The sequence below is a fragment of the Megalobrama amblycephala genome, linkage group LG24 (assembly GCF_018812025.1).
Source record: "Megalobrama amblycephala isolate DHTTF-2021 linkage group LG24, ASM1881202v1, whole genome shotgun sequence".
Lineage (NCBI taxonomy): Eukaryota > Metazoa > Chordata > Actinopteri > Cypriniformes > Xenocyprididae > Megalobrama > Megalobrama amblycephala.
The window spans coordinates 9457514-9471225 of NC_063067.1; the positions used below are offsets into that span (position 1 = coordinate 9457514).

General features: G+C 32.6%; 1 protein-coding gene across 4 annotated transcripts in view; it reads left to right on the forward strand.

The window, feature by feature from the left end:
• plekhg5b (pleckstrin homology domain containing, family G (with RhoGef domain) member 5b) overlaps positions 1 to 12042 on the forward strand; it is an 89406-nt gene extending 77364 nt beyond the window's left edge. For all 4 annotated transcript variants that reach the window (XM_048177557.1, XM_048177556.1, XM_048177559.1 and 1 more), the window contains 13 exons: positions 138 to 338; positions 2342 to 2503; positions 2762 to 2857; positions 3165 to 3365; positions 3507 to 3617; positions 4978 to 5127; positions 5215 to 5352; positions 5534 to 5653; positions 5823 to 5955; positions 6249 to 6364; positions 6477 to 6625; positions 7711 to 8661; positions 10683 to 12042. In XM_048177557.1, the coding sequence (XP_048033514.1) occupies positions 138 to 338; positions 2342 to 2503; positions 2762 to 2857; positions 3165 to 3365; positions 3507 to 3617; positions 4978 to 5127; positions 5215 to 5352; positions 5534 to 5653; positions 5823 to 5955; positions 6249 to 6364; positions 6477 to 6625; positions 7711 to 8661; positions 10683 to 10692 (2538 nt within the window). In that variant the 3' untranslated portion in view covers positions 10693 to 12042. The remainder of the gene's footprint in view (positions 1 to 137; positions 339 to 2341; positions 2504 to 2761; positions 2858 to 3164; positions 3366 to 3506; positions 3618 to 4977; positions 5128 to 5214; positions 5353 to 5533; positions 5654 to 5822; positions 5956 to 6248; positions 6365 to 6476; positions 6626 to 7710; positions 8662 to 10682) is intronic.
• Positions 12043 to 13712: the final 1670 nt, after the last annotated feature.

Consider the following 13712-nt stretch of genomic DNA (forward strand, 5'->3'; position numbering starts at 1 on the left):
TGTCTCTCGTATCTCTCGGTCTGTTGTCCTTGACATACTTGTAGATATTTTTCTCACAAAAACTTTTATTTGTTTTGCATTTGTAAACTGACATTCCCACCTGGATCTTACAATCTTCCATCTCTTCCTCAACACAGGGTCAGGCCCGTCGGCGGAAGAACATGACGGAGTTTCTGGGCGATGCCAACATCCCATCCCCGGACACCCTGGCAATGCACGGGTCTTTACCAAGCGTGGCTCCAGGAGGTTCACTGACCGGTGTGGCTGCTGGTTCCGACAACTGGAAGAACCGCGCCACCTGTCGGATCAGCGTGTTCTTCGGTGCCGGATCTGGAAAGGTAAACTCTCCCACCTTATCTCAACCACCTTGAAAACACCAGGTAGTCTAAGGAAAGCAGGAAAAAAATCATGTAGCAGCAAATCGGCATATTAGAATGATTTCTGAAGGATCATTTTTGGACAATTTTGATTGAGTTTTTCGTCCTACCTCGGTACTTCCGCCTACATAATGCGTGACCTTTCCAACATGATTATATAATGTGTGGCGCATCGCTGCAGTGCAAGACGAGCATTTGTGGTTAAAAAAAATATATAATTTTTTTTTATTTTTTTTTAGAAAATGGCCAATCGTTTCTCTAGATAAGACCCTTATTCCTCGTCTGGGATCATGTAGAGCTCTTTGAAGCTGCACTGAAACTGACATTTAACCTGTTGAACCCCAGTGAAGTCCACTATATGGAGAAAAATCCTGGAATGTTTTCCTCAAAAACCTTCATTTCTTTTTGACTGAAGAAAGAAAGACCTAAACATCTTGGATGAAAAAAATATCAGAAAATGTTAATTCTGAAGTGAACTAATCCTTTAATAGATGACCAAAACAATACAACAAACAGAAACCCCAAAAGAGCCTCAAAAAAGCACAAAACTCCCCGTCAGAAAAGATTTGTCCTGCATTTAAAGCAGATGCATGACTAATAGAGACAGTAGCTGTCACTCACCTGTCATTTTCACACATCCTTTTCACGATTAGCCATGAAACCCCCAAAGAAGACAGACAAGGGGCTGTTCTTGTGTCCCACTGGGACTCTTTTTCACAAAAGAAGGGTTAACCAGGGCCAAACAGCCATCTCCAGTGGCCACTACAGGCAGCCTATAGTCCATCTGTGTCTGGCCTCTATTGTGTGGAAGCACTCAATGCTAAATACTCGTTGTCATAAGTACACCGGCCATCCCGTTACAGGACAATAGCCCCAGTGGCACACGGGCCATGAGAGAGCGTCACTGACATGAATGGATGGGCTTTAATTGTGGGGTTAAAGAGAAGGTGGCGTTTAGTGAAAGGGGTGTTTGTAAGGTGTCATAAACCCTGTCGGGGGTGTTTTGTTTGAACAGACAGGCAGCGCCTCTGTTGTCTGCGGGTTGTTGGTGGTCTGCCGATGTGAATCGTGTCGGGAGTTTGCTAAATCACAAAATTTGTTAATGTTAGGGCCTCTTTATAGTTGTTTAGTTTTAGTTTTTGTTCATTTATCATTAACAAAAAATCAAATATTAAAGAAAATATGTTTTTTGGGATATTTACCATGGAACGTACAATGATTTTTGGATGCGTACCACAGTAATTCCTAACTTCCATTTGTAATATATGTTTTAAAATGTAGTTTATTCCTGTGAATTTTCAGCATCATTACTCCTGTCACATGATCCTTCAGAAATCATTCTAATATGCTAATTTGCTGCTCGAGAAACATTTCTTATCATTATCAATGTTGAAAATAGTTGCGCTATTTAATATTTTTGTGGAAACCATGATAGATTATTTTCAGGATTCTTTGATTAAATAGAAAGTTTAAAAAAGCATTTATTTTAAATGTCATTATATTATATTATATTATATTATATTATATTATATTATATTATATTATATTATATCATATTATATCATATTATATATATATTATATATTATATTATATTATATATAACATTATATATTATATTATATTATATTATATAACATTATATTATATTATATTATATTATATAACATTATATTATATTATATTATATTATATTATATAACATTATATTATATAACATTATATATTATATTATATTATATTATATTATATCATATTATATAACATTATATATTATATTATATTATATCATATTATATAACATTATATATTATATTATATTATATTATATTATATTATATTATATTATATTATATTATATTATATTATATTATATTATATTATATTATATTATATTATATTATCCACCCATCGTCGATGCAGAAAGAGGATTTAATTTTTCTCTATTTTCTTTGTGTCTCTTAGGAAGTGGACCGTGTGGAGCTGCTTCAGACTAAGTTGCAGGCGTACACGCAGTTCGGTCTGCCCAAGGTTCCTTCCCAGCTCGCCTTCCACCAGGATTCCTGGGAGGAGGAGCCAAACCTGACTCTTGAGGACAGCTGGAGGCAACTGCTGGACGACCCTGAGGTACTGACACACTGCAACTGATCTATCATGGGACATAATCCCATGGGACGTTCCATTACCATCCCCTTCTATTGATCATCGCAGCTAACACATAAAAAAAATAGGATTATTGGTTGCACTAACGTCAAGTTTTCCCATAAACCAACTGCATTTTGCATCTCAGAACCTCTGATATAGGATATTTATCTGATTTCTACTATTTCACATATTTAGTGTTGCACATTTAGTGCAATCTGACTTTTTTCTGCCTGTTTTCAGAGTTTAAGTAGACGGCAGTTTCAACAGCAGGAGGCCATATGGGAACTGCTCCAAACCGAGGCTACGTACATCAAGAAACTCAGGGTCATCACCGATGTAAGTCGACATTTTCTTTTTTTTAGTAAAGACTTTTGAAATTTAAGTTGCACTTATTCTAAATAAATGTTTCTTGTCTTTTTTTGTACAGTCATATGTATTATTTGCCAGTATTACTTTTCATAATCCACTGAATACCAATTAATGAAATCAAGTTCTGTCATACGTTATTTCCTACTCAAATTGTGTTTAATCAGAAACGTGTCATATTATGGAAGCTAAATGAATTGCAAATGCCACTTGATGTTGTTTTAAAGTGTGTGTGGATGAATGGCTCTAATGAATGCTGATTCTGTTGTCTGTGCAGCTGTTCCTGTGCGGCCTGCTGAATCTACAGGACAACAGTCTCCTGGGTGAAGTGGAGCCCACGCGGCTATTCGGGAACATCCACGACATTGTACATCTGCACTCAACGCTGTGGGTTCAAGTCATGTTTCCAGCGCTTGAGAAGGCGCGAAACACACGGAGCTTGATCGACCCCACGGACATGCAGCAGGGGTTCAGTACGGTGAGTTATTTATGATATATATATATATATATATATATAGGTATATATGTATAATCTTGACATCTATGTGCAATAGAGGCTGGTTGTAAAGCTGTTTATCTTCTGGTCAAGTAGTTAAAAGTGTCTTGTTTGTGTGGATAGTTTGCATCCAGGTTCCATCCGTATATCCGATACTGCATGGAGGAGGAGAGCTGTATGGAGTACATGCGCTCGCTGCTGAGAGACAACGAGCTCTTCAAGATCTACATCACGGTGAGGAGTTTGTGACCAAACTAGCAGTCAATATACGCAGCAGGCAATATATATTCAATTTCTGTTGCCGTTTTTACAAAAATAGCTTTTCAAAGCAGGTTTACAGAAAATAGAAAATGGTAATTATAATATATAATATAGGTAATATAATGTAATTTATATATTTGTACTTTTTACTTATTTTAATTTTTGTTTTTGCTTTTTTAATTAAATACATGCACTTTTTCTTATAACATTGGTAGTCACTCAGCTTAGATATTAAATTTGTTTAATTTGTGTTTAAGTTTTTTCTTTTTACAACTTTTGTTACAAAGCAGGTTTACAATTAATAAAAAATATTTTTTTTATTTAAAAAAATAATATAATAATGTTTATGTTATATTATATTATATTATTTAAAAACAATAGACAATATAAAATGTTAGTTATTCATCTTATGTAGATAAAAGAACTCTTCAGGATCTTTATTTTAATATAATAAATTTAATAAATATTTTAATAAAAATGTTTTTATATTAATTACATTTAATACATTATATCATTATATTTTTTAGAAATTTATATTAAATGTATTAAATGTATTTTATATTAATTGTTTTAATAAATACATTGCTTTTATTTATAGAATTAATTTAATAAATACTATTTTTATATTTAATTACATTTAATGATTTATAATTTAAGTAATATATAAATATTAATAGGTTTTTATTTTTTATTTTAAACAATTTTTTTTATTTAAATGTAATAAAATTAATTTGATTAATATTTTAATAAACAATATTTTATATTCATTATATTTTAATTTTTGATATTTTAAATTATATATTTATATACACTTAAAATATTTACCTTTCAATTTATATTTAATAAATTAGTTAAAAGTGATTATTTTTATAATCTAATATAAGCATATTATATTATAAAATAATTATTTTAAAAAAAATAATTTTATAAATTAAATATATATATATATATATATATATATATATATATATATATATATATATATATATATACACATTTATAATATATGTTTTTTATTTATATTTATTACATGAATTTAAAAATATATAAAAAATTACTATTTTTATAATATGTTTATTACATTATTATATTATATTATTTAAAAAAATATTAGACTATATAGAATGGTAGTTATTAATTTTATGTAGATAAAAGAACTCTTTGAAAACAAAAATTTGCGACCAAATTCTCAGTAGTACAACTGAAGAAAATAGCAAAATAAAATGTAAAATAAAGCAAAAAAAAAAATGTAAACATGCATATGATCTTGATTTGCATATCTTGCATATAATCTAAAGTCAGCTTGTAATCATTGAGTTTCTTATCTTCACAGTGGGCAGAAACGAATAAACAGTGTAACCGTCTGAAGCTAGCGGACATGCTAGCCAAACCGCACCAGAGACTCACCAAATACCCTCTGCTCCTGAAGACCATCCTGAAGAAAACCGAGGACCAAATCTCCAGAGACGCGCTCAACAACATGGTTAGACACTTTTGAACATTCACAAAAAGTATCTATTTCTTGATGTTTATCTGTTGTATTCATCTGGATGTTTGTCATTGTCTTCAGGTGGCGTGTGTGGAGGGCTTCATTAACAGCGTGGACTCTCAGATGAGACAGCGTCAGGAGCAGCAGAAACTGGCCGCCATGTCGGCTCGAGTGGAGTCGTACGAGGCCGTGGAGGGAGCCAGCGAGGAGGTGGAGAAGGTACGAACCATGCAAATAATTATCTAGCCTCTGAATTTAAAAAAAGATGAATCATTCCAGTGCAATATTTTAGACGTAATATCTTGCTTTCATGCCAAAAATTTGGATTTGGTTTGAGCAGGATATGAGTGATGTGGCAGACAGTTTATTTATGTATTGTTTAACCCTTCCATGTCTACAGGCTCTAAAGGAGTTCAGCCGAATTGACCTGATGGCACCAATGATTGACACGTCACCGGAAGAGACCAGGCAACTGCACATGGAGGGGGCGCTCCGCATGAAAGAGGGAAAAGACAGCAGGGTTAGTTCCCATTAAATCATTTACATGAATCCCTTCAAATTTCAGATGCATTTAAACAATTTGGGGAATATTTGGAAACATTTGCAATGCGTTTGGTTTTTAAAATGATTAACTGTAGCCAGTAAAACAGTCCTTTTAAGACTGCTTGTGCTTGTCTTTTCTCATCTAGATGGATGTTTACTGCTTCCTCTTCACTGATCTGCTGCTGATCACTAAACCAGCGAAGCGATTAGAGAAGGTGAAAGTGATCCGACAGCCTCTCCTCCTGCATAATGTGGTGTGCCGAGAGCTCAAAGACACAGGTGAGCAGACTGAGCCCGGTTTAATAGTGCTCTACATTTACGTTTCATATGACAAATGAGCAGAAACAAGCAGCACAGGATCTCAAGAGAGCGTATTGTGAACCATATTAGTGTTTTAATATGGCCATGAGATAAATCACTCTCAATCTCTCCCATGTTTTTGTCCTAACCATAATTTTTTATTAATAATATTGCATTTTACATGAAGAAAAAAAATTATAACATTTCTTGATTTAAAATTTTAGGAATAAAGGCATTAATTATCTGATTGTATTTTATTTTTCTTGTCGTAGGCTCATTTGTCCTCATCTACCTCAATGAGTTCAAGAACGCTGTGGCTGCCTACTCTTTCCAGGCCAACAGCGCCGCTCAGGGGCGAAGCTGGACTGATGCAATTTGCAATGTCCAGGTAAAATCACACTTAATGATCGCTGTTTGACATTTCTGATATTCTAAACCTGTTCTCTCAGTCCTTGCTAGATAAGTTTGCTGATTTAGCTGTTTTTGTGCATGCATTTTAGAATCAGCTGCAGCGGCTGCGGTCAGAGGAAGCTCGCAGACAGAAGGCTCTTCTGAAGAAAAGATTAGAGGAAGATCAGGAGGAAGACGAGGACAGCTGTAACTCCACAACCAGTTCACCTCACCTTAGACACAAAGAACAGAGCAATAGGTATTTTATTTTTATATTAAATTGTTTAATTTTTTAATAAATTATATAAAATATATTTGTATAAATTTATATTATTTTTTAATTTAATTTATTTTATATTTATTGTTTTAATAAATACATTACTTTTATTTTAATATAATTCATTTAATAATAATATTTTAATAAATTATATTTTATATATTTAATTACTTTTAGTAAATTATATAATTATATTTTTATACATTTATATTATTAAATGTATATAATTTAATTTATTTTATATTAATTGTTTTAATAAAAACATTACTTTTATTTTAATATAATTCATTTAATAAATCATATTTTATTTTATTATTTTATTATTATTTTATTTTATTATTTTATATATTTAATGATTTATAATGTAAGTAATATATAAATGTTAATAAGTTTTTATCTTTTATAAATGTATTTTATTACATTTTATTTTAATGAATACATTTTATTGTAATAAAATTAATTAGATTAATGTTTTAATAAACTATTTAATATTCATTACATTTTAATATTTTATATTTTTAATATTTTTATATTTATATACATTTATAATAGGTATTTTTATTTATTTTTATATTATATTATTATATATTTTTTAATAAATTATATAAAATATATTGTGTATTATTTAATTTATATTAATTGTTTTAATAAATACATCACTTATTTTAATATAATTGAATAAATATTGTAATAAATTTCTATTTTTACAAGGCTTTTATATTTTATGTTTTTATATTTATATACATTTATAATAGATATTTTTATGTATATTTAGTAAACTAATTAAAATAATTTGTATTAATTTTATTGTTGTAAAAGTTTTTTGTGTGTGTGTGTATATATTTATTTATTTATTTAGTTAGTTAGTTATTTTATATAATATATGTATATGTAACTCACAATTCACATTTATAATATATATTTTATTAATTTATTAAATGATTTTTTTTTATGAATTATTTTATTATTATTATTATTTTTTTATTTATTTTTTTATTTATTTTTTTACGACATTGGCTGCCACTCTCAACCTGTTGGGCACTCACATTATTGTTTCTCTGTTTTAGCCAATCAGATGGCTCCACAGAAACCTTGTCGGTGATGGATATGGATGAGTCTGGATCATCTTTGGATCCCTCAACTCTTCAGTCTGACTCAGGTGGGCTTTCAGACCATGATGCTGGTCTGTCCTCCGTCTCAGCGCAGCCCAAACACCAGCGGGCCACAGACTTTGAGTCCCATCTGGACAGTCAGGAGGGTTCAGACCTGGACCCACAATACCGTTCGATGTCCATGGACAGCGCCTACGGGACGCTCTCGCCAGAGTCCATGATGGAAGCGCAGAGTCGAGTGGCCCCGGTAGAGGAAGACGACTCCGAGGAGGACAAGGCGGAGACGACGGGTGACGAAGGAGAAGATGAGGAGCAAGGAAATGCAGAAGAGGAAGACGATGAGGAAGATAAAAGCTCAATTGGATCTCAAAACTCAGTGACTCAGTCTCTAAAGCCCAGGCGCCGGCCACCCGTCCAGTGTCGCCTGTCGTTTTTGGAGAGATTTGCCGCCAAATCCCGGTCAGAGGATAACCTGCTGTCCGCAGTTCACAGTTGTAACAGTAACAAGGCCGTTGCCAGGGCAGCCACAGAATGCAAAGGAAATCGGCACACATGGGAGCAGAGGGTTAAATGTTTAGAAGCGCCCCTCAGCAGGAGCCTGACAGAGCTCAACCCTGCTGAATCGGACGAGTCTCTCCCGACGGATGCCGAGACGGACGAAAGCCACAGACTCACATGCAGTTTGCCCTCAGGCATGCTTTTGGACACATTGAAACGAGCCAAACTTGCACATGAGGCTGGTAGCAACCAGATTCCCTGCAGTGTGTCAGACGGGGAGCTGTCGCCCCCTAGTGTCATGGAGGGAATGTGCCACAGTAAGAGAACCCAGCAGCACAAAAAACTCACACTGGCCCAACTCTACAGGATACGCACCACACTGGTGCTCAACTCAACGCTCACTGCCTCGTAAGTGTCACGTTTTTGTTTTTCAATCTTGAGCTTTGGCCGCTTTCCACACAGATAATAGGGCCGGGACAATTACATCAATTCTCGATTTGTGATATAAAGACTCTGGAGCGATTCTGATATTTCCCGATTCTCTCTCGAATGGATTCTGAGCTTAGTTTTTAACAGCAGATGGCTCTATAATATGTGCTTTAGAAACACTGTTTCTTTACACACACTACTTAGACCTAAAATAATCATTCATAAAGTTCGAAAAGGTTGAAGTGAATTACAAAGGTGTTCGCAGTGGACTGTGTTTACATTAATCTTGCGTCATAAAAGCATTCTGATGCAAGTATATTTAACCACTCACATGACTCAGCCGAACGCACAAGTGCTCACCAGCACTCTTCTTCATGAGCATTTGAGTGTGCGGTTCAAAACTAGTCTAGAGCGCCATCTGCTGTTAAAAACTAAGCTCAGAATCCATTCGAGAGAGAAAATATAAGGATCGATCCAGATCGAGAATCAATGTATTGTCCCAGCCCTAACAGATAATGTGTAGAAATTAAAAACCATCTAATGCAGAACAGTTTGTTAATTTAGATATTTATCAAATTTTGGTTGGTGTTTTATTGTATACAGTTACTAAGGTATGTTCAAATTCTGTAGCATTTTTTACAAAATATATTTTTCAAAAGCAGGTTAATAGAGGATAGAAAAAATAAATATTAAAAAATTATTAATATAATTAAATGTATTAATATTTTTTGTTTATTTTTAATTACATCTCTTTTATAAAATAATCAAAGTCTGCTTTATTATTCATTTAATTACATACAATTTTACATTTTTATTTTATTGTAACATTGGCAATCAATTGACCTTGCTATTTATTTTATTTAATTTGTGTGTCTTACTATATAAATTGTTCCAAAGCAGTTTTACAAAAAAATTATATAATTAATATAATATAATTAGTACTGTCAAATCGATTAATCGTGATTAATCGAATCTAACGTAAGTTTGTAAATATATATATATATATATATATATATATATATATATATATATATATGTATGTATGTATGTATGTATATATATATATATATATATATATATATATATATATATATATATATATTACATATTTACAAACTTTTGTTAGATGTGATTAATCACGATTAATCGATTTGACAGCACTAAATATATAATATAATATAATATAATATAATATAATATAATATAATATAATATAATATTAGACTACATTAGCATTAGCAGTTATTTATCTTGTATAGTTATTTATTTTGGTAAGTTATCCATGAAAAGAAAAATAGAAAGAGAAAAATAGATGGATATATTTAAATTTTCGTGTCAGGATTAATTACATAAAATTTTACGTTTTTATTTTATTATGACATGGCAATCAGTCAACCTCAATATTCAGTTTGCTCAATTTGTGTATATGTTTTTACTATATAGATTGTTCCAAAGCAGTTTTGCAAAAAAGAAAAAATATATGATATTAATTTTTTAAAATAATTAGTGCTGTCAAACCGATTAATTGCGATTAATCGCATCTAACATAATATATATATATATATATATATATTTACAAACTTTTGTTTGATGTGATTAATCACGATTAATCGATTTGACAGCACGAAAATATAATATAATATTAGACTACATTAGCATTAGCAGTTTTATTTTATTTATTTTTTTAAATTAAATTTATTTTGTTTAGTAGTTTTTTATTGGTAAGATATCCATGAAAAGAAAGATAAAAATAGATGGATATATTTATATTTTGGTGGCAGGATGCTTTATTTATTTATTTAAGTTAAAATACTGTAGTGTTTATATGGACATTTGAAAAGATTTACCCATTTGCCCACCAATTTTGCTCTAATTTAAAAAAAATAATAATCTAGCTTTTTTCCAACACTTTTTCTGCCCTCAGAGGGAATGTTAAAACACTGGAACATTTTATGTTGTGAAAAACTTTTTTTGACACTTGTCATCTTCTTTCTCCACAGAGAAGTGTAGCATCTTTCTGGCACGGATGTTTTGGGACGACATTGTGAGAATGAATTCGGGACATAAATGCACTCAACCCAATGAGCTCTCCGGCTGCCCTCTCCGCTCCCTCTTCCAGTCGGATGGACTCCTCGTCTTGTAGCTTTCCTGTCATTTCTCTGCGGGGGGGAGGAGCGCAGACTCATTAACTCGTTGCACTTTGTAAAACAACCACAACTAACTTCAAAAGAGGTCACAGTTATCAGAACGAAAATGATCAAAGGAAAAAGTGGGACCGGGTCCCTTACCGTGGGACGTTTGAGGTTACGATAGGATGTAGAAATGAGAATAAAACGCCACAGTTTGGATTCCTTCACCACCCTGTTTATTTTCCAAGAATGTTTCTGTAAGAATATTTCAACAAAGAGGATGCAGGTGATTCATGTTAACTGCACTACTGGATGTGACTGTGTGTGTTTGTGTGTTTATGAATGAGAAAGTGTGTGAATCCACATGTGCTTTTGTGTATGACTGAGTGAGTTATAGATCTTGACCTAAACCAAATCACTGTTTGACTGCAGATAACTTGAGTAGCCACTAAGGCACGTTATACATTACTTTAGGACCAGTGTTATGTTCATTTGACAGGATGGAGTGAATATTTCTGTCATGCAACTGCTTATATGAGTTAATCTTTAGGTTGGCACGGCTTATTTAAGTTATACATGTGCACCTTGAAACCCTTACTGTATATTGTGTTGTGTGGGTCAAGTTAATGCATAAATAATATCTAAAATGCTTTCAGCAGATGTTTAATTAAAGGTAAACAGACTGAAAAAAATCTGTATTTTGTCGGTTCATAACGTTTAAGGATTCAGAGAGCGTCGCCTGACCCTAGAGGAGCACTTATTACACTGAATAGGGTGTTTGGTTTCAGTGGAAGCTCATGTTAGTTTTCAGATGTTAACATGTATTGATGATTTATTGTCTTCTAAGCTTATGATCTCACCGATACTGCTGTTACCCGAAAGGTTGAACTGCCTGGTGCTTTACTAAACCAAGTCCTTCTGACTCCCTTTCTGAAACAAACAAACAAAAAAACACCCTGCCCAAAGTCAATATGGTGTATTATATGTTTACTTAATAGGCTTTTTGTGTTTGTCATATTTATTGAGCTTGCTTTGTTTTATATATTAAATATGGTCTATAATAGTATCCTTTCACTTCACGGATGTACTTTTTTTTGTTTTGTCGTCTTAATTTGTTGATTGTCATTTGTTGATTTAATTTTGAAATCTGCTAAGAACCAAAATAATGTTGTTTTCCCATGTGAGGGAGTGTTCCTTAAATGTCTTTCAAAATAAAAGACATCTTTCAGTATTTGCGGAGTTTGATGTGAGTTATTTGTGACATTTCATTTTTAAATCTCTATACACTGATTTTACTTAATATTTCAATGCAAAACGGATAATAAATAAAACAAATGTGTTTTAAAAAGTATGGAGTCACATGAGATGAGTTCTTTCAGTGGGCTTGAAAAAGCTTTCATTCATGTTGACATCTTCTAGCTTAAGGGTACAATGTGTAAATTTTAGGAGGATCTATTGACATAAAAACAATATATACATAACTATGTTTTCAGTGGTGTTTAAAGACCTTACATAATGAACCGTTATGTTTTTATTACCTTAGAATGAGCCATTTCTATCTGCATACACCACAGATCCTCTTACGTTAAGTCATAATTTTGCGCCGCCATGTTTCTACAGTAGCCCTAAATGAACAAACTGCTCTACAGAGCGCATTTGCTTGACTGGCTACTCTCTGCTGTCTCAGACGACAACATCTTTGTCCTGTGTTGGCCACCGTAGCTTCTCTATATTGCAATTTGCAACCTAGATGCTGCTAAAATTTACACACTGCACCTTTAAGTTAAACTTTTTCTAAGAACATCAAATGTTTAAAGTCAGCGTGTAATGGAAGTTGCAATAGTCTTGTCTTCCCTATTGTGATGTATATCCAAGTGAAACTGCTACTCGAACAAGAAAAAATGTAGGGCAGGACTTTGTTCATGGGTAAGTGATTGGACGGTTGTGGTTTTCTATTGGTGGATCTCATGCGAATGACAGGTTGTCCCGCCCTCACGCCAGTAAACACGTCATCAGAGAAGAGATGTTGCTGCAAGAGGGAGGTATCTCTCTGGGCCTCTTCATTTTGGGGTCACACTTGACTCCTTCATGGTCAAAAGTGACTGATGTAAAAAAAAAAAATTTAGGAAAAGCAATGTAATATATTTTTGTTCAATAATATTTTTTGATTATTATTTAGAATTCTGAGGGGATTTTATGATACTATGCAATATTTATATAATTTTTATGAGCAGTTTTTCCATTAAAATTCTTTTTTTCAATAAATGCAATATTTCAATTTCAAAATTAAATTAAATCCATTAAAATTCATTATTTGGAGTGAGAATAGTGCCATCTGGAGGCGTTTAAAAATCAAAACGTATAATGTCATGGTTTAAAGGTTAAACCAAAAATGAAAATAATGTCATTAATTACTCACCCTCATGTCTCTCTAAACCTGTAAGACCTTCGTTCATCTTCAGAACACAAATTAAGATATTTTTTATGAAATCCGATGGCTCAGTGAGACCTCCATTGACAGCAATGGTACTTCCTCTCTCAAGCGTTGAGAATATTTTTTGTGCGCCAAAAAAACCCCAAAACGACTTTTTAACAATATCTAGTAATGGCCGATTTTAAAACACTGCTTCAGAGAGTTATGAATCTTTTGAGTCGAATCAGTGATTCAGATCGCGTATCATCAAACTGCTGAAATTACATGACTTTGGTGCTCCGATTCACTGATTTGACTCGTAAAGCTTCGAAGCTTCAAGAAGCAGTGTTATGAAATCGGCCATCACTAGATATTGTTAATAAGTCGTTATTTTGGTTTTTTATTGGCACACAAAAAACATTCTCATCGCTTTATAATATTAAAGTAGAACCACTGAACTCACATGAACTGATTTAAATATGTTTTTA